The 22,455-nt window shown below is 38.2% G+C and overlaps 1 protein-coding gene across 1 annotated transcript in view; it reads right to left on the bottom strand.

Annotated features, from left to right (window-relative positions):
* Positions 1-213: 213 nt before the first annotated feature.
* cunh3orf67 (chromosome unknown C3orf67 homolog) overlaps positions 214-22,455 on the bottom strand; it is a 30,199-nt gene continuing 7,957 nt past the window's right edge. The window contains exons 10-16 of the mRNA XM_022746684.1: positions 22,272-22,370; positions 20,174-20,490; positions 12,701-13,063; positions 10,733-10,972; positions 5,694-5,755; positions 1,631-1,725; positions 214-744 (exon numbers count right to left, since the gene is read on the bottom strand). Coding sequence (XP_022602405.1) covers positions 626-744; positions 1,631-1,725; positions 5,694-5,755; positions 10,733-10,972; positions 12,701-13,063; positions 20,174-20,490; positions 22,272-22,370 — 1,295 coding nt within the window. The 3' untranslated portion in view covers positions 214-625. The remainder of the gene's footprint in view (positions 745-1,630; positions 1,726-5,693; positions 5,756-10,732; positions 10,973-12,700; positions 13,064-20,173; positions 20,491-22,271; positions 22,371-22,455) is intronic.

The following is a 22,455-nucleotide window of genomic DNA, read 5'->3' as shown; positions in this document are numbered from 1 at the left end:
TGTAGAAGAGGAATAAACATTTCAAGTGCCTTCAAAAGCAGTCATCTTTTTTCTTCACTTTTGCTTTTTGGGTTATTAAACGAAGGTGAGTACAGCTCTGTCTCCCTGCTGCAATTAATTAAAACCGAGGTAAACACAGGAAGAAATCAGAACCACTGCTGTTTCAATTCAAATTTAATTAAAACAATACGGTATATACACATGCATCTATGATTAAATTATCATAAAGAACAAAACGGCCTCATACTGTAAAAAAAAATGATGTCAATGTCATATTTTAATGAAAAGAAGCTCTAGGATGTTCTATCAGAGGGCTTTCATATCAATTTGATAGCTAAGACTGAAAAGACATTTACCATCAGATGTGCTGGTGAATGGGCAGCAACTTCAATTCTTGCAAAAAGCTTGTATCTGATTTATTGAGTCTATCTCCCTTAACATGACACTACTTATAGTGATGCAAAGCTCCTGTTAGTTCCCCCCAAAAAAGCATGAAAAGGTTTTTGTGAGTAGGATATTCAGTACTGATCAATAAGCTAGGCCTAAAAAAAAAAAAAATCCTGAAGCCATTTATCCACAGTCAATGACATGTAATTTATTAATTCTGATTCTCTTGAGCTTCGAGTCAAGCTAGTTCATAGTACTTCCCCGTCTTTGGATCGAAGTAGCAGTTCAGGCAAGGATCATAGAGCAGATTCAAATATTCGTCCTTGTTCCCCTCTTCATTCACAGGCTCATCCTCTCCTGAAATAATGCCAGAAAGTCACTCTGCAACACTTAAAAGTAAATGTTGAAAACTATATAGCAAGCAGTGCAACAGTATTTCAAATAAATGAAGTATGTACAGATAAAAATGCATAAATGTAATTTGTATATTGTATTTTTTATTGTACAGCAACATTGCCATGCCAGATATGATAAAGAGCCTTCTCTATCAGCTGATTCTGGAATAAAATGAGAAGTGTGGATAGTAAGGTGACCTTCAGACTGGAGGTGGATTTAGAAGTTTTCTGTCGCTGCCATTTTTTCTCTCATCAATCAAGACCTAGGACACCCAGACCCAGTACCACATTATGGAGCTGTAAAGAGATTCCCTGTAATCCCTACTACTTTAAAGCATGAGAATTTAGCTGTTAAACTGACAGGCAGTTAAATGCTAAAAAGGTTATGGAATGCTCCAAGAGGAACATTTTATCTTATCAGAACTTGGGCGACGATAATGAAAACTAATTATAAGACACATTGTGTAAGAGGTTTTAAAATGATGTTGTAAACTGGAAAGGTTTCATCAATTAACCTTGTCGATGTGTCTAGGGGGTACGGACCTGTAATGAGCCTGTCTCTTTTGACCTATGGAGTTATGTGGAGGACAGAGAGCTCCACTCTCCTGGGTTTTTTACTCTTAATTAGGTGCAGTTTCACATGCTTTCCCTTCTCGCTTTGTGCAGTCTTTGGCGGAAACTTAACAGTGTTGTAAGCTCTGACACCACCGAATATTGACATTACATGTATGCATTTGTGCAATTAGTGTGGTTAATGTTAAAACACTGGATTGTTTGCCATCTTCCTGACTTCAAAGGACACAAAAGGGTATGTGGAGGCAAAAGGACTAAAATTAAGATTACTGTACCTTCGACTTGATATTCCCTGTTGTTCCATGTGTTCCCTGACCTTCTCCGCTGGCTGGGAGGCATAATAGGAGGGCTAAGCACGTCCATCCACTCCCTAGGGAAAAAAACATACATGCACACAGTCATGACAACACATGCCATTACATTCGCCATCCTACTACTGTTCCCTACACATCAAACTGCCTCTATATGACATTTTAACAATGAAGTCCCATCATCGTGCGCTCTCAAAATCCCATCTAAGCTTCCATTGTCCTTGAGCTGCTTCTCCTGCGCACTTAGCCTTTCAGCCTCACAGTTTTACCTGAAGGATCATTTATTAGATCCAGGCTCAAGCTGAGACTTCCAAGTGTCCACATTCTGGCCCTGAGTAGGGGTCTTAACCTTGCCTGTGTTGGTGAGAGCAAGACTTCCTTTCTCTCTAAATGAGTTTATCTTCCCTGTCTGAGATGCACACAGGCTCCAACTATACATCAGTCATTTTCCAGTAATTGAAGGCACTGCTTTTTTAGTACCGAGCAACACATTAGAGCCACAGAAAAAAATGCCACAAGATGAATTATTACTTGAAAGGTTCATTTGTTAAACAGAATGCATAATCATTTTAGACTATACATCAGCTGCACAATTATCCGTTTACATCTTCTGCCTCTGGACATAACATCTCATAAGAGCACATCATGGCATATTTAATGAGGAAGTCAAATGTACAACATTCAGTTGAGAGCAGGCAATTCAAATATTCATCTCTGTCTGTGTTGCCATTAAGAGCTGCAATGACTGATAATATCACTCTCTCTGAAAACAAAGTACATTTACAAAATGTTCACTGAGCACATGCACTATTGACAAAATCTTGCCATGACAATACTTTCAGCAGGCCACATTCAAAAGATTCATATTCATCATCTCTGATCACCTCTGTAAATTAAATAATATGTGGTTTTAATGGGTACCATTGTATCTTCTTTGTCAATTTCACAGTAAATACTATGATAATGTAAGTATATCTACATTTAGTGATGTGGTATCTGGAACTAACTGCAGCAGTGAATTAAAAATACCAAAGATAGCAATGGCACGTAAACAAACTGTTTAATAGTGTATCAAATAAACAACATTGCAACACCTGTATGAAATAGTGAGCCCGACAGTTTTCAACCGAATAACATCTGAAATACACCTACAAATACTGTAAATGTTTAAGCATTATGGTTAGAATAGACTCGGAATTAAAAAAAGCAATGCAAAAATTAGCACTGCTTCATTTTTGTGAGATCTTTCCATTCGTTTTTGCTTGAGCTAGAAATGACTTCCTCATTTCTAACTGTATACTTCCACAGTGATCTAGCACATTATCTCTCTCGAGGCTCTGATTTTTCTTTCTAACAAAGGCATTTACCCCCCTCTAACACCCCTTTGACTGCGTGATAGGCAGGAACATCGTACAAAAGTTAATGGAAGCAATTTTCAAGGACAAGGGCCTCTGCTGCAGAGCTGTAAATTGGACTTCAAATTGTTAAGTGGGACTTGGTATGAGTGATTAAATTCTTAGATTTTAAAGTCATTATAATCCAGATATAGAAGAACCTGTGATAAAGGGAATAAATTAGTTTGATTTAATTTGAGCAAGTACACTGTTGCTGCTCGGCGGTGAAGTATATTGAAATTAAGCTATACAAATATCTCCCAGTGACACACTATCAAGGCAGCTCTGTTTGTCTGACACCCTGATAATTGTACTGAAGTTCACAATAGTCTTTATTATTGAACAATTTCAATTGCTGCTCAACGTCTTTCTGACAACCTGATGCATGGTTTCATATTTGCTACGCTAGCCAAAGGCAGACACGAGTATCACATGCAAAGAAACATGTTAAAAATGATAGAAAAGCCCTGGCAACATTAAGCACAGCAACTGGAGCATTTTAGCTGCTCAGCGGCGAGGAAGCCTTGCAGTGGTGCCAGGATGCTCCAAAAGCACCACGATACAATTCACTGTAAGGGTGTCTCAGAATGTAATGCCTAAAAGAAAAGAAAGAAAACAACGACAAATCCTGTGCAGCTGCTCTTCAATATGTAAATCAAGGCTTGCTTCGAAGTCTAATTTCAGAAGTACAGCTGCGGATGCCGTAGAGCTGTGTAAGACAAGCCGGAGAGCGTGTTTGAGGTGTCTGTCAATAGCAATATTCATTTGAGTGGACTTTCAATCAAACAGCATAACCTCACTGAATATTTAAAAAGCTCAAAGACATGTTGGCACTGAAATATGTAAAAAAAAAAGCAAAAAAAAAGCAAAAATGGCTCCTGCTTGCCCCGACTGTTGATCCGATGTATTACATTAAACGATAAAACACTTATAAACAACAACACCTAATACGTTTATTTAAAATATTTAAATACATGCAAGTCTACACATGTTCACACCAGGCTACCTTGCTTTTCATCAATAAATCAAAAGTGTTAGAGAAGAGGTGGTTGCATAATTTGAGTAGCGGAACTATGATGCAATCCCTTTGTCTTCTTTTGTAACATGCCGCATGCTTGTGTACACCGACATAGAGATGGAGATGTGCAGAGACAGGGCTCTGCATTAGCGGGTGGTGGGGCTGTGTGGGGTCTCCAAAACCCCCCGGAGGAGAACTGGATTTATCCGTACACTGCCATGGTCAGGTCTTGATATGGATATACAGTTGATGTAAGCCAGCTTTAGACACTGCTCAGAATCCAGTCAATGAGATTGCACTACATACTCCACCATGTTCCCGATGTTAATCTGTGGTATTGTATTATTAATGATAGTATTGGAGGTATTTCAGCAGAGAGTTTCTTTTACATATTAAATCTACCTCTAAGAGCTATTTGACATGAGCCTTAACTCTGAGATATTTTCTCTTCAGGAAACATTACAAAAAAAAACAGGTCTGATTTAAATGTCAGTGAGGGTTACAGTGTACGTAATTTTATTTCATCTTGCTTCTATGAAGCCCATTTGACTTCCTTTCAAGAAAAAAAGGAAAAAATCCGCACTCAGTCTTTCACTGCCACATAACAACAATATGTACTGTTCAACACACATCAAAGGATATTTCTGATGAAGCTTTGCCCACTTTCTATCATTTCACTTTGTCAGTCTCTCATTTAGTGGTTCCCTGGGCTTTCTGCTACATAATACTGTATGTATTCTACTTAGCATTGTATATGACTGACATTTATTTTGGATAGACTTCGTGTTAATTCTTCTGCCTCCTCCAGTTATATAAGTCCATTCATCGATGTGTTTTCAGTTTTGAGCTTAGAACTTAACTTTTATTCTAGTTTTAACCTTTATGCAGGTAAAACAAGGTGGAACGTGTCCTTTAGCTGTTTTGTATTAAGAATACTGAGGCTCCTACTGTGCAGAAATTGGCCTTCTCCTCATCAATGATGGATTTCTCCCTGTATGGCTGCTGCAAGTCAGTGCTAAGTCGTAGGACTAAACCTTGCTTTTTGACAATTTTCTAAAGACCAGAACGAAGTACTTGATGTCTAACATTGATTATGTAGTGCCAAGCTAAAAAGTGCCAATAAAAAGTTGCCAGTGATGAATCTGACAAGCACAATAATACGTGTAAAATAATTAGCACTTGTGAAACTAACAACAGCAGTTCAGGGAAAAGAAAACGACAGTGCCTGGCACATTCTCAATTTATTTGTACTCATCTGTGAGCGAGATAAGCCTCCATCTGCATATCTATCTGACAGTTGACATTTAGCCTTAATACTGTAGTCACTGGTTACCATCTGATTATGAATCTCAGGGTGTGTTTTATGTACATGCCACCAAATACAAATACAGGTTACATGAATCCATTATCAAGGCATTACATGAAATACATCAGTTTGGCCTGTAATTGCAATTTCTAGCAAGATACATAAGAATGTACAAAACATAAACATTAAATGTAGTTTTGTTTCTGCTCTTGGAGTGTGGCTGCTTTGTCTTACTTGTCGTGTAGATTTTATTGTGAATTTACAAAAGTGGAGCCTTGCAGAGTGACTCTGTGACACATGCTTGCTTACCTGGGATTTGAGTGTAGGAGGGGGTTTATTTCATTTTGGTAGTGGTGACCCTGATTAGCTGGCTAGAACAGTGTTGAGGGGGAAAAATAAAAGAGAATGTGTTAAAATGTCACCAAATACTAATAATTCAAGTACTTACAAAATGTTTCCACAAATTATTAGCATTATTTAGTTGTCTTCGTTAAGTTTAAAAGACCACAGCGTGATCTGGTTGGACATAAAAACATTAAAATGTACAATCACAACACATCAGGACTAAAATGTTTTTCAGGTTCAGAATGACCTATTCCATTCAATACCGCCCACTATCAGACTATTATTTAGGCTTGATTGCTCGATAAATGATGGTTGTCTCTCAACAGAAATTGTGTAATTTTTGACTGATAAAGTATCAAAGGGCATTTTATCACTGTTGTGCACATGGAGAATTTTGTAATTCAGCGTAAGGGCAATTCCTGCATTCTGCTTGTATTTTATTGCCATTACAATACACGTTGCAAGCTCAAGACGTCACACAGAAAATCTATTTCTATTTATTGCTATGCTGATACATAAATAGATCTGATGCAGTTTAGCTGGATCTTATCACTACATAATTTTTGTCTTTCTACCAATCATCACTCAGGTATAAATGCAAGGTGAAGAAAAACATGGCTTTTATGGAGAGACCGCTGTACAGAAGATCAACTAAGTTGCTCAATATCACATACAATGTTTTATTGAAATTTACAGGTGCACATTGACAATGGTGCCCGATCAAGCCCAAGATAGACAAGGAAAATGTTCACAAATCTTTAGCAAAACCACAAATTAAGTTTAAAGTGTCTACACTTTATGCAAATCCGTGTGCAGCCTTCTCAGGTTAAGGCAAAAAGTAATTTTCTATGTTGTGTGCCGAGCTAACTGACAAACAGTTAAGTATTAAAGATCAGTGCCTTTCTGGCAGACAATAGGAGACAAAAGAAACAAAATAAAAAATGGAAAGAACAGCAAGCTGCAGGGACAAAAAAGATTGGAGTGTTATATATATGCAATTGGGGACATTTAAAACACTAACAGTTACATTTTTTGTGAGCTGTTAGTATAAGAGACCTCCAACTGAGGTATTATTAGAGGTAGAAGATAGGAATGGTTTGACTTATATTCAGCTGTATGAAACACAAGTGCATTACCATCTCCATCTTGTCAAAGCTAAAAACCATATTATAGCCTCAGGAGGCTTTTTAAGCCTAGGGCCTGTTTAAAGGCTATTACATTGCGTGACTTTGATAAAGAAGCAGTCATGTTGTAGCTGCAGTGCTTGCATTGCTTAAGTAAATTTTAGCTATCTGAGTGCTGCAGTGCCTTCTTTGTGTAATCCTCTTCTAAAAATAAGTCGGGACCTAAAATTGCACCCTGTGGAATTTTGCAGGTAATATGCATTGATGATGATGATGATGAGTTACCTGTGGGGTGATGGAGAAAATTCTATTGGGGAGATAGTTGCTGAACCATTTCTCTACTCTATCTGTTATATTAAACCCAGTGCCTCACATGGTCATTTAAACATGCACGAACTGCACTTTCAAAGGGCAAACTTCGGTCTAAAGGAATTAAAGTGCATCAGCTGTTAACACTGGTACATCACTTATTTTGAACAGACATCACCTCTTTATCCAACAGCAAAATGTGGTCAGGAGTGTGAAGGTAGCAGTGCTGGCTGAAACACTAACTGCTCTACAGTTTCCCAGAAAAAAACCCAGGATAGGTGTTAGCTAAGAGGTTGTTACGAACCAGGTATGGCTCAGCCTGGGTCCTGAACCCTCCATGCTGGGTAAAATGACACTACAACAATCAGAGAACATAAAAGAGCTCTTCTTGCCTCTGATCGACACTGCTTCAGACCCTATTATTTCTGGCCCTTTGCCTGTCCTGTTCTGGAAATATATTTTACATATAAATTAATAATAAATAAATAATAAATAATAATAAATAAATTCACCAGAAAAAAAAAACCTGGTTACAAAATTGTGCTGAGTAGCATTTCGGGATGGCACTCACCTGTTTGGCAAAGAAACCAAACAGTGGTGGTGCAAGATGATGTCTTTTTAACATCAATCTTACTGACCTATTTATCAGGCAGGTACCAGGTAATGGCTGGTGGATCAGCTCCACTCTAGTGACTACTTTCCTTCTTTTTCTTCTCAGCAGGCAGTTCCAATTGTTTATGCCCCATTGTACAACTGCCCTGGCAGAATTACAGGCTGAGCAGTATTACATTCATGAATCTCCGACCTTTCACTACTCTTCCTCCTAATATTATTTCTTCTCCTAACACATCTAATATTATTAATCCTCCCTTGAATTTAAGACATCTTGGACTCAGCCTTGCACACCAAAATATAAGAAGCTTGCTTCCAAAAATTGACCTTATACATGTGTTATTAAGTGAAACTGCACTAGACTTTTTAATCCTCACAGAAACCTGGGTTCAGTGCCAATCTTTAAAGACATAACTGTTGCTGGATATAAGTCATTTACATGTGGCAGGAAAAGTAAAGGAGTAAAGCAGGCTGTTTCACTCTACAATTACATCATTCTTCCTCAGAACACTGACTATATTGGTCTGAGTATATATGAGAGGGGGAATACTCACACCATTGCTTTTTGCATTTACCACTGCCTTTGGGAACTTACGGTCAACCTAACTTGAAAAAAACTTACTTCTGTTTGCTCCTGAATGGTGAGTATCAACCCAGATTCATATTATCATCCTTCTCTATACAAAACATTTCGAATAAAAAATAGATCAAATCCTTGGTTTTCTCCCCTGAACTTGTTCTTTTTGTAACAGAATGATATTACTGTCTACTGCGAGAGCTTCTGGCACAAACACTGACTGGTAGAATTTTAAACAACAGAGGAACTATGTCATCATCTTTATATGGAAAACTAAATCTGTCATTTATCTATTCAATCGGTACTTGAATTAAGTAAACTCTTTAAAAGAATTTAAGATTGGTTTTAGTCCTCCATACTGATCTCTTATTAATACTAGAATAACCACCTCACAATTGTATGCCTCTGCCATTCAGTCAAGTTGCAGGAAATATGGTCATAATCTCCCCTTCTGTTCTTGAGAACATTGCAGAACATTATGGTGATGGACATAAAATGTCATCAAATCATCATTTCATCCTATAAGACATTCATGTGAAATTATGTCATAATTAGCGCAATTCTTGAGTTATGACCCAAAAAATGTTTTGTGAGGTCACAGTGACGGTGACGTTGACCTTTGACCTTTTACCACCAAAATCTAATCAGTTCATCTTTGAGTCCAAGTGGACATTTGTACCAAATTTGAAGAAATTCCCTCAAGGCGCTACTGAGATATCACTTTCACAAGAATGGGACGTACAACAACCCGAAAACATAATGCCTCCTGCCATGGCTGTCACCAGCGCTTGGGCATAAAAAGTGATATGGTTGAAACTTTTCATCCCATCATTAGAACGATTTGGTAGCTTATCTTCATGTCAAAACTAACTATCCAACATCTCCATTGGAGAACATGGAACTGACATAAAGTCAGCAGAGCACAGCCAGTGTGAAGAAAGAAACGTCACTTTTCAAGCCAAGAGAAAATAAGTACCCTATACTGTAAATATCATGGGTGTTTGCTCTCTTATTCTTCGTTTCCCTCATTGCCATTTGTAGCTGTAACATTTTGGTCCGAGTGAAAAAACTCATACATTCTGACATGAGAGCTCACAGGAAGAATATGTATCAAATCTAGGACCACATACCAAACCGTCTGAAATCTAGTTTCACACAATCATACAACATCTACAAGTTGATTGTATTGTGTTCAACCTAGCAACTGAAGAATGGCACACAATTACCTGGGGGTAAAGTTACATCTAGGCTGGTACACGAACTGCAGCAGCATGGATGCCAACAGCAGGGACCACTCAAATCACAACATCCACAGACAAGAAATGGCTTGTCAGTTTCGGTGGAGGAGTCCCAGCAGCAAACAGTAACTGTTCTCTTCCCAGGTGCCCTAATCGCCGCTTGTTTTTATCTTTGACTGACATTTATTAGGCCATTTTTGCAGTTTTATTTGTCACAATGTCACAATGACTATGTTTTATAGTCGATATTTTTCTTTATTTCTCTTTTTCTTCCTGTCTTTATTGGCAAGCGTTTTCTTAATATGCTGTTGGTGGTGCTGTTGCCATATGAATTTAGAATTGTAAAGCACTGCAGCTGATTCAAGAAACATCACCTCAGGGTTTGATAAAGTCACATGTAAGTCTCATCCTGTCCCTGTAGAAAACTGAACCTACTCTAAGGTCTAAAGATACACATTTTTATTGGTGACCACATCACTCTGTCCTCAAAAAGGACCCATGAAATGATAATCCCTGTGGTAATACCACTATTCATTGTATTCTACTTGAATCTCAGTATATTAACAGATACCTGCATGTACAGAAATGGTAAGGCCTATAACTCAAGAATCTGTAATGACTGTATTCACTGGGGATCCTACAGTGGACCCAGTAGGGCCAAGCAGGGCAGTGTTCTCTCTTCATAAGTGCAATGTGCTTATGCTAATGGACCATAGATCTAAATGACCTTCAATAGCCAAGAGCAAACTATACCATCTTTGAATTCTAAAAAGACTTCTGGGGATAATTTCAAATGACCTAAATAATTTTTAGTCTCTGGGGAGACTGTGGATATTATGCCAGTGTACTTTTAAAAGCTGTAAGAGGCCAATTAAAGTGTTTCTATCTCCATAATCTTTTGTAATGCAGAAAACACACTGGAGAAAGAGGTGCATTAGCACTTTCTGGTAGCATAAGTTGGAGGCTTGAAATGGAAATTAGCAGGTGAGGATCAGCGAGGGTCACAGAAATTATTCCAGACGGAGATAGAAAGAGGAACAACCTACTAATGATTGTAATTTGTAGTTAAGCTGCATGTATGTTGCTTGTTAATGATGCATCAACAGCAAAAGATCAAATGTAGCAGAGTATGTGAGCACAGACCATGGAGATGTGGGTCCAAGTCGAGGCGTCGTCACTGCTCATACTGATGCTGACATTACACTGGTGGATCTGAGATGCACTGAGGCCCGAGGCTCTACACTCATCTTCCTCCTGCTCCCTTTTTAGGCTTGCCAGCATTCGGAGCTCCTCATCATCATCCCCATGCATCCTTAGACTGCCAAGCAGGTGTGAGTCGTAATGACTGGAATCAACAGGCTCCAGTTTCTCATCTTCTTCTTCCTTAAAAACAATCACCCATAAAACAAAGATTACTTATCTGGAAGAAATCCAAAAGACAGTACTTTGCACTTAGTCACAGCCACACATATAAACTAAATCCACAAAATTGACTAAATGTTTTGCGAAGCCAACAAACTAGTGTAAATCTTAAAACAACAGACAGTAGTCCCAGACAGAGCTCAAGGCAGTGCTGGACGTAAGCCACTGTTTTGACCCTAAGAGGAAATGTCTTTTAACAGTGGATCTATTGGTTTAAGAGAGTGCTATGCTAACTTGATTCGTCTGACAAAGTGCAAGGAAGTCTGGTGTTGCCATGGTGTTAAATCAATGGCAGTCAATAAACCAGGGCTGCAGGGAGGGAAACAAACTCCATGTCATTTTTCTCTGACAACCTTTCAGTCAAAGCCTTCACTGCATGCTGCCTGCTAGAGTCGGCACAAATCAGCAGTCAGGAGCTGCACTGATGAAGGATGCTGGGATATGTCTCAGCAGTGAGTTGTGTAAACGCAGAAAGCAACAGCCAAGTGACAGATCTCCCTTCAGGCCCTGTGATCGCTCCAGTTGACTATCCTCTGATCCTAGATCTTTTCAACTGGAGAAGGGGCCTACCTCAATTTGTAACAGACCATGGTCTGATCCCTCTCAGGAAGGCAATACAAACATTTTCACCAGTCCTCTTTAGCTGTCCAAATCAGCAGTGATCACGCATTTCTATAGATGTAGATAGACAGCTAGACAGGAATACCATCAGAGCTTTCAATACTAATGATACACATTTGCCACAACCTTAACAACTCAGTCTGCATATCCCAATTAAATATGAGTATAATTTTAACTGTAAACTATCTATTAAAGACTTTGGGATTCAATGACAATAACTATAAACAAGCATGTTCAAATGGAACCAAGTTACATTAATACATTTTGGAGGAAGAAAAACCCAAAAACATGCACTCTTTTTTATTTGTGGTGGTCTTTGTGTGTCTGGTGTTGGCTGTGGGGCAAATAGTGTACATGGCGTTTAACAAAGCTTTTTTGGGTATAAACAGCTGCTTAAAAATATTGTTGAGTGGTTCACACTCAACTATAATGTAAATTTGCATGCGATAAAAACAAGAACAATGAGCTGAAAAAGTCTAAAAACCTCTGAAGAGCTGCAACATTCATTCTCCTTGATTTTAGGACTACAGGTGACCCCTTTCATTTTAGGGTCAGTTGATTAAATTATTATTCTTTTTTTTATGTTTATATTTTTTTATTTTAAGATTGCATCTCTTCAACAGGACATCAAACTTTAAAACAACAATTCAAAGTTCTTGTGACATAAACACGCTGTTCTTGCTCTTTTCCTTAATGCTGCTGCCATATTTTTTAAATTAAATATCATTATGGATAAAACTGGAAAAAAAAACAGCTTGGTATTGCAAATGTAGAAAATGGAAGAAGGGAGGTCAAGCTTGTTATTATTACATCTGTGCGATAATGAGAATGTTTGCTTTGTGAGTGTTTACACAATGAGAGGTTTTCCAATTTTAATGGCAATGTAATGTAGCATCAGACATGGACATCTCACAGTGAAGACACTGAGGGCTATTCGCCAATGGACAGCTATTTAGTTAATTATGAGGTTGAAATTCCAAATAATAGTGATTTATATGCTTGTCTCTGTTTTAGAAAAAAATTGCACTCTTGATGAGGGCTGTTTGTTGTTAAAATTGTAAGCATTACCTCGTGCTGCGGAGAGTCAGCCAATTTGACTTCTTGCAGGAGTCTCCTAGAAAGTGTTACACTGCTGTTCCCATCCAGAACCTGTTTCATTACCTCTGATCCACACGGGCCACACTTGTGTTCCAGTCTGCTCAGTCTCGCACTGGGAGAGAGGCAGCGTGTAGGGACCATCCCAGCTACTTCAGCTCTCCCACTGGATGGAGACTGAGTATTGGTGGTGGCTGAACCAAGCTCTTTTAGCGAAGTTTGGCTCATCTTATGAGATTCAGGATGGACATTCAAAGTTGGATCAGGATTTCTGGGAGTAGCAGGGTTGGACTCAACGCTAGTTCTTTGTTGCTGGAACGTGGCATAGCTCTTATCCTGAAAGAAATACAAGTACTAAGTGAACAACAATTGCTTTAAAATGACTGTAAAACATACTGTAAAAAGGGATAAGTAGTGATGACCTAAGAACATACTGTATGGTAGATTGTTTCAAATATTTCTGTTAGATGAACAACTTAAATGTTATGCTCTGCCCTTTAGATTGATGTGTGCTTAATGAAACATGATAATGAGATGGCAAACAGTCATTGGGATTGAGTAGGTGTTGGTGGCTCATTTTTAAATTAACCTCACGTTTAAAAAGGCTAATGACATTCTCTTTAAGTCTGCTAATCTTTCCCACCTTCAGATTGAAAGTTAACACTCAGTAATGTAGTTCAAAATTTGTTGCCTACCAATCAGATTACATAACACACTGCACATACAGAAACAGTACATGGTTTTTTTTTCGACATTAAAGGAATACTCCACTGAAAAGTTTTGAATATTAAACAGTCACCCCTGTAGGCTTGAAAGATGTGTGGTTCTGAAAAGTTTGCTCTTTTACTGAGGACACCAGCTGGATTCACAACAGCAACAATGGAATCCAATTGTGACCCAGTTTCACTGCGGGAAAAAAAAACAAAAAAGTATCAAAACACCCACGGAAACTTTTCGAAAAAACTCCTGCAGCAAAAACCACTTTTGTCACACAACAACATATGTAAACCAGTTGACCATCCTTAGAACCCCAGACCAATATAAGTAAGTGTAGTGTGTGTAGATGTAGACAGCTAACGAGAAATTGGCTAAGCTGTGTATTTTGCAATTACAACATACCATGCATACAGTACGTGTGGACAGAGCAGAAGTGATTATGCTGAAGAGGTGATGGAAAGTTTATATGGACGTTTTGATACTTATTCTTTCACCGTGAAACTGGGTCACAGCTGGAATCCCTTGGGACTGTTTGTGAATCAAAGCTGCAGTCGTCCACGAAAGAGCAAGCTACAAACTTTTCAGCTCTCATATTCAAGTGTACGGGTGGGTGAATGTTTTATATTCAAAACATACAGTGCCAAGAAAAAGTAAGTGAACCCTTTGGAATTATCTGCATTTATGTATAAATTTGCCTTAAAATATAGTCAGAGCTCCTTAAATTACAATTATGAACAAACACTATCTATATATTTTAACTAATAACACACAAACTATGATTATATACTGAAAACATCACTCAAACATTCACAGTGTAGGTTGGAAAAGGTATGTGAACCCCTTGGCTAATGACATCAATGAAAACTAAGTGGAATCAGGAGTTATCAAACCTGGAGTCCAGTCAATGAAACCAGACTGAATGTGTGGGTTAGAGCTTCTTTTGACTACTATTGAATTGAAGTGGGCCCCTGCTCCAGAAAAACTCAAAGATTTGAGTTTGCTATTCACAAGAAGCAGCTGCTGATGTGAACAAAGAGATCTCAGATGACTTAAGATCAAGAATCGTTGATTTGCATGAAGCTGGAAAGGGTTACAAAATAATCTCAAACAGATTAGAGTTCATCAATCCACTATTAGGCATACTGTCTATAAATGATTATATAGTTCTGTGGCTACTCTCTCTAGAAGTGAGCATCCAGAGCACCGTAAAGGCTAAATGCAGATGCTCAGTAACGTAACAAAGAACATCAGAGTAACAGCTAAAGGCTTAAAGGAATTATTGGAGCTGCTTAACATCTGTGTTCACAAGTCTACCATGCTAGGAATAAAAAAATCACTGACATTTGCCAGAGAGCACCTAGACACTGCACAATGATAATGGGAAAATGTTTTATGGATGGATGAAACTAATGCTGAATTGTTTGGGAAGAGTGTGCAGCACTATGTAGGGTGTAAAAAATGCACTACATACCAGCATGTAAACATTATCCCAAAGGTGAAGTAGGGTGAAGCTCAGCAGAAGTTGAACATGAAAATGACCCTTGACATCAAAGTGAATCTACTACAGAATGACTTCAACCAATGAAAATCCACCTTTTGGAGTGGCTCAGTCAAAACCCAGTTTAACCCAATAGAGATTTTGTGGAACAACATGAAGAGAAACATTCACACAAGAGATCCTAAGAAGATGGCTGAGCTGATGCAGTTCTGGAGGCAGGATGATCCAAAATTCCTGCTGAACATTGTACAGGTCTAAGACGCAGATACAGAAAGTGCTTGTTTGAGGTTATTGTTGCCAAAGGAGGTTCGATCAATTATTACATCCAACCATCCAAATGGTTCACATAATATTTCAATTAGCACTGTGAATACTTAATGGCTTTGTTGATTAAAGAAAAAAGGATTATAATTGTTTGTGTGTTATTAGCTTAGGCACATTGTGTTGTGGCTATACTTGTGACTTAGATGAACATCAGCTTCTATTCAATTCATTTTATGACCAGTTAATGCAGAAAACCACATGATTCCAAGGGGTTCACATACTTTTTCTTACCACAGTAGGTTTGTGGTGGAGTATTCAAATTCATCAAAACAGTTATTAAAAACGGAAATTGAGAAGACCAATATTAATCACTTATTTATATAACTTATCTTGCCAAAGATATATATCAAATTCAAGTATATTGTGAAAGTGAGATACTGTAATAAGCTGTAGTAAACTAGTCTTCCTAGTTTCTAGACTAGTTCTACATGAAATACATGAGGAGAACAACTGTGGAATACTCACACCCAGATTGCCAGCATACTAAGTTTATAATATAGACATAGAATCTAACAACTTGAGGCTTTCCTTGGTGCCGCAAGACTCTCTATTATATTATATCATTGCTCTCTATTTCTTTCCTTTGCTGTCTGTTTTTGAGGTGTTTTCTTCATCTCTGAGGTTTGTTTTGGGGTGAAAGGTTATCATGAGCCCCTTGAGGATTTTATCTCACCTCCATGCATTATTTGTTTTTGCTTTTCTTTCTATGCCTTATCATTTTCATAAGTGTAAGTGAATAAACAATGAGCTACATTTATTATTTATTATGAAAGGCCTTATATGGGTGTGGCTGTGAGCATGTGGGTTTGCAGTGTGTGTGTGTGCTGGCCTGTGTGTAGAGAACATGTTGTTTGACTAGTGATTGAATATGAGTGGGACGGATGCAGTTTTCTGCTCTACTGCACAGTTATCATTGCATTAAAATAACAGTATTTCCCAGAGTATATGACTAATTCTACCTTGGTCCATTTTATCTCATACATTTCAAAATAGTTCATACACTGAAAGTTCATTGCTTTGTTTTGCTTTTAATATTTCTCTATGTTTAAGAACAAACGTTAGCTCAAAAGAATTGCATGAACCTGATGCAACACCTTGAAAGATGATATTGCTCCAAGTTGAGAATTGAGCAACCTGCCATAAATGAATGAAAATCAAAATCAGGCCAACTTTCGTCAGATGCCAACTAACCAGAGTCAGGTTTATTACTATAACCAGGGTGGCAGAATATGGAAGTTTAGCAAGCTAAGGTTTTTGGCACTGCAAAGATTAGGTCAAATGTCTCACAACCTGTGTTCCATGTGATGCACTTTATACATAAATCTATTCTATTTTATAAGCAAATCTGGCATCCATAGCCTTTCAAATCCAGCATGTTGCAGCTCTCTCTATTATTTCTGCTAGTGACAGTGTGGGGTTCTATGAAGTCGGTCAGTCGGTCTGTTTAAACCACTAGTGGTGCTTTTTGACTCTTACACTTCAGTTGCAATGTGTTTTTGTCAGGCACAGGCCTATTTTTGGGACGTGTACACAAGCTTTTCTGCAAGATGACATCTTACACCAAAAATCTTTTTAATTCTTATTTTCACATATATGCTCTACAGAGCGGTAGAACCTCAACGTTCACTCTTTTTCAATCTGTAATGCTTGGTGGTTTCCTAAACCCAAAATGAGATTTTTTCGTTTCTTCCATGTATTACCTGCATGAATAATGCAGGAAAATGTCCTCTACACCCAGCACTTCTGTGCTTAAGGAAGATAACCTGTATATCTGACTGATTTGTCTGTTACAACTTACAATTTGAAAATCTGTTGCTTGGGAATTTGAAAGCCATGCGGCCTGTTTGCAAAGACGGATAGTGTGTCTGAATTTGATTATTCCATGACATCATTATATATGCATATAGTCAAATGTCTGAATATATGTAAACATATACCAATATAACTGTTAACTGGTAACTCACCAAATGTTTCATGACACATTGAATCTTTGTCATTATATTTGTCTGTATGGATTCTTAATTGTTATTTTCAGCAGGAACCAAACATCTACAGTCCTACACTGAAGAATGCTTCCCTGCCACAATTCCTTTACTGAGAAAGCACACCCTTTTAGAATGGTATATTAACAATTACCCTGATGTCAACAGAAATGATGTCCTTTAAATCCCTTCAACAAAATCCCCCTGTACCTCATCCACAGCTGGTTATCTGACCTACTGGTACCACACCGTAATGCCAGTGTATTAGGAAACTGAACGCTGAAATGTTATTTAATTTAAACCAGGTATGTGATTCTCCTGTTGGCAATAGAACTGAGACTGTGGTTAAACTGTGGCCAGTGAGACAGCATTAGCAACCTGTTTTAGTGAGGAAGCAGAAGTCAGCAGCAGCGATTAAGGCCAGATTGAATATTTGAAAGAAACTGTGCAGCACAATTATAAAAGCTCATAATTTAAATGAAGTTCCTCAGCTGATGGCTTTCATTTTCACCCTGTAGGAAGACATTACAATAACTCCAGCAGTCCTACAGTACAGTGTTTTTTCAACATATGTGGCAATATGCAGTTTGTACTTTTGTGCTCCAACATACTTTGACTTGCTCCATCAGCCATCACAAAAATCTATCACAGAAAAGCATTTCACCATACACCACCCTTTCAGAGTATACTTTATAGTTGAAAAAGTTGTGGTTATCCAATATATGATCTTTTTGGATACCTGAGGGAATAGCCATTGTGTCCTTTTATAAAACTGTGTTTTCTTTGGATATTACAAACAAGTGTGACTCTCTCCCTTTTCCCCCTGTGAAGAATAGTCATTTTCAAAATGACCATCTCATTGAAAAGTTGTAGGTGGGGAGCCAGAAAACATAAAAATGCCCTTCTTTCTGCTGGTTGTGTCAAAACACAGTGCATCAAATTACTTACTCTGCTCTCACAGAATGAAATGACACACTTCTTTTTCACCCTCTAACCCTAGTTCATACAGAGTGATGGCAGCTGATTTTAATGTGTTAATTTGAAGAGGTGCTCCTTTAAACACCCCCCTCAGACACTGTTTCGGTGTTATTTCATTGTGAAGTGCTGTAATTTAATTTTTTGTGCATGCATTTCTATCACCTCAGCTGTTTAATGTAGTTGCTATCAATTAATTTCCTAAAGCGCCATTGGACATTCTCCAAAAAGTTACATTAGTGGTTTTCACATATAAAGGTGAAGAAGGAAATTAATTATAAGCTATGTAACCATAGGCATAGCAATATTAGTAGCAACAGAGCAAGTGTTATGTTGAAACAAGTAATAGAAATGCCAATGGTTACCTACTATAGTTTTTCAATCACACAGTTCAGTGTGCAGATGCATTGTCCTGGTACTAACAGTAGGGTACAGCAGGTCTTTTCAAAAAAAAGGAGAAAGAAAGAAAATATGCTGCACATTATATTCTACTAGTCAAAGCCCAGACAATGCTTTGTTATGGTGGGTGGGTGTTTGTTACTTTTGAAAGTATTTTGATAGACTCATTATTAGGGCAGCATTTGAAATCAGCTTTTGTGTGTACGTGTGTGGGTGTGTGTGTGTCTGTGTGCATGCATGTGAATGTGTTGTATGATTTCCCCCCACCTTGACAGCAGCAACTACTTGTATTGGTCTCTGTCTTTGTTTTTGTTTTGGGGTGTAGTCCAGTGCTGATAATGAGCTAATAATATGCTCTCTTTGGCTTGTAAACAATGTAAAATGACAGCCAAGGGAATTGAGAAAGTTGTGCACTTTAAACAGAGGTGAATATAGATATAAAATTATAATCCAAACCAACAACAAATGCAAAATCTACAGAAAAATGTCAAGTCTGGATAGAGCTCTGCAGGAGACAAGGACTTTACCTGCAGTTTACAAAGGTCACCATAAAAAGCATCATATTTTTCAAACAAACCTGTGTTATACTGTTTTTATAACCAGATTCCCATGGTTTGAGGTCTATACATGCACATCTGCACAGGCACACAGTGTCAGTGGAACATGGTGAGTCTTGAGAGAAGCCCTACGGTACAGATACCAAAATCTGACATTTACTGCTCATGTTTTCGAGAAGATTTTCTCCTGCTTGACACCATTATAAATTAAGTCACACAATGTCTATGATTGGTACCTTATCCACATCATTCAGAAATAAGTAAAAAAAAATGCACTATGGATGGATTTTGTCTTTAACATGAGGAACACAGAGTGCAGTACGTGAATGGCAAAAAAATTGTATTAAGGCTAAACTAATCAGGAGCGCAACAAAATGAGGCTCTTAAATCTGAATTATCAAACTTATTATAACGTTTTAAATAAGTAAAAGCAATTAGCATTTCTTTGAAGATAGTCATCTTTGTACTCATAGTTCAACAGTTTAATTTCCCTGCTCAGCATAAAGAAAAATACTTTCCTTTATTATAAGTCTCAGAACCATTAATAAATTATCTGATGATAAATAACCCTACTGACCTGTGAAGTCAAAGTATACTGTAAAATGGGCAATGTGAAACTATGCACTCCAAAATACAAATTCTAAGGCGTGATTGATTTGATACTAACACTTAAAGTTAATATTTCAAATTTAATCAAAATTAACTGATCAAATCCAACTGTGGGCATAATGTGAGATTTTATGATCCCCTGATTAATTGCTGATGAAGTGTGATTAAATTAGACTTCTGTTGTAAAAAATGTCACTTGTAAAATGGACAAATAGTTTTTAAATCTGGTATTTGTCAAAACTACTAGCGTATGTGAATGTAATGCAGCTAAATTGCTCATTCAAGGCAGATAGTCATTAAGTGTCGGATCAACATAAGATGCACTTCAAATGTGTGTGCATTTAAAGTACAGTGTACTTGTGTCTCTCCTCCAGAGCAAACGTACCTCATCACTTTCACTGCCGATAAAGTCATCTTCAGGCTGAGCCTCATACCGCCTCCTACTCTTGCTCTGAACCTGGTCATCTCCCATCTCCATCTTCTCCTGGTCACCCTGGCCTTGCCCTCGTTTGGGTGAGTGAGGCTGGGATGAGAAAATGAACACCTCCTCTTGCAGAGTGAGTTGGGGCTCAGACCCCTCATTACTCTCCCAGCTGCTCCAGACCTGCAGGTCAGAAGACAAACCTGGACAGATCGAGCAGGAGAGACACTCTGCTGGGTTGAGAGCAGCTCTGGAACTTTCCTCTGCAGCAATGACCTCATCTTAAATAAAAGGTTACAAGACAAAACAAAAGCAAGACAGATTTAACCTAACTAGGAGTAAATTCTCTCTTTGAAAAAGATATGGTTGCATATCAATGTCATAAAATAATGGAGTTTATGGCTTTGAATGTACAAATGCTATAATACTTCAATAAGTCCTTCAGAATACACATGCAGGATTTGGCGACAAATTAGAGTATAGAATAATTATAGGAGTTTAATTACGGTGAGTAATAAATCCCTTTTTAATGTTTTCATAATGTGGCTGATGTCATTCTAAGTTCATTTGATCATATGCACATAAAAATTCATAACAACAATGTGCAAGATTGTAATGAATTCCACTGCTTGCCAAAAGTGAACATTAATTTCTCTTGCACTGACATTTCTGTAGGTTCAGTTAATAGCCCTGCTATGCTGATACCTTAATGAGAATAAAACAATGTAAACAACATAATCACTATGAAGAACACCAGTTTACTGCTAAATTCTCACTCATGACACAGCAGCTCAGTTTAAACATGCTTAAAAAATTTAACTGGCCTAGACATCTGTATTCCAAGCAAATATTGATCTCATTTTGGTTTTCTGTTTTTGTTCAAGGAAAAACAGACAGCGCTTACAGCAGTGTTATAATATCTTACACTAGTATGTTCCTGAGCATATATCCAGGGGGGTAAAAGCTTTTTCAACCTTAAATGAAAGTTGCACACATTCAGGTGTGTACGTAAGAAACACTGAATCATTAAAGTCCATGATAGGCCTGAGCTCAAAGAAAGAACCACCTCTATCTGAATGAGTGAGCACATTTGAACCTCTTGACAGTATAATCACTTTCTCTAATTGCCCACTGTGTGGCAAACCCTGGGCCCAGGAGATGTCCCTCTGACTTTTATTTAATGTGCCACATTACCATTAATGAACTAACTACTTTCCGTCTGTGGGCAGGGCGGCAGCAAAGGAGCTTACTGCTGTAGAGAAACATCCATAAATGAGCTTTCAGAGCACATGCACTCATTTTGTGAGCACAATGCGGGTGTAGATTTGTGTGTGTGTGAGTGTGTGTGTGTGTGTGTGTGTGTGTGTGTGTGTGTGTGTGTGCCTGTGTGTGTGGTAGTGGGTGGGGGGAGAGTGTGTGGGTTGGAGTAGGGGCTACTTCGACAAAAATCCTGCAAATGGCCTTGACGTGGGTTATGCAAGATTAAAAAAAGGGAACAAACGCCACGGTGTATGCAGCACACAATGAGGCTCATTAAAATTCATGCAATATTTTGAAGTGATCTAATTTATGAATTAAGAGTAGGAATAGGTATTTTTCTCAAGTGTTAAGGAGCTACTTGGTGAAATTGTAACATGCAAAGTAGACATCAATATCACTCAACACGCATATTATTCTCTTTTGTCTTGTTCTCCCATCACTCGCTGTCTTTTTATGCTTTTCTAACCATCACTCAGTCTAAAAGTGTACCTGTCCTCCTGCTGCTGCTTCCTGCTGCCTTGAACCCTCACCACTCACAGCAAATGTGAGCCTCACCTGCTGTTAGGTGTTTTGTCTTTTTTGTTAGGATCAGAGGTTGCTGCCTGCCCTCTCGGCAACTGGATGGAGGAGTGCACTTCTCCCTGGTTTTACTCCTCTGTCTGTGGTGACCATGCGCAGCATCTGAATGGGCTGTTAATTAGAACTAAATACCTTAGCATACAGTACTAAATTATTATTAATTCAGCATACCTAACACTACAGTATATCCCAGCATATAGCCAGAGTATAATATGCAGTTTACCTGATGATGCTAGCCTCTCTCTCCCAGCACTGAGGACCTGCAGCTTCCTTGATCCCTGCTTGTCTGTTGGCGGATGAGGCTGTAACCCGCCAGGTGTTCCTACATACAGTACTTGCAACATTAGAAAAGCTTTATAAAACAAAACAGTCACACAACAATGTTATTAAAGCTTGCCAGAAGCATA

Source organism: Seriola dumerili, unplaced genomic scaffold, assembly GCF_002260705.1.
Source record: "Seriola dumerili isolate Sdu_G_001 unplaced genomic scaffold, Sdu_1.0 BDQW01000109.1, whole genome shotgun sequence".
Taxonomy (NCBI): Eukaryota; Metazoa; Chordata; class Actinopteri; order Carangiformes; family Carangidae; genus Seriola; species Seriola dumerili.
This window is presented reverse-complemented; position numbering and strand designations above follow the sequence as displayed.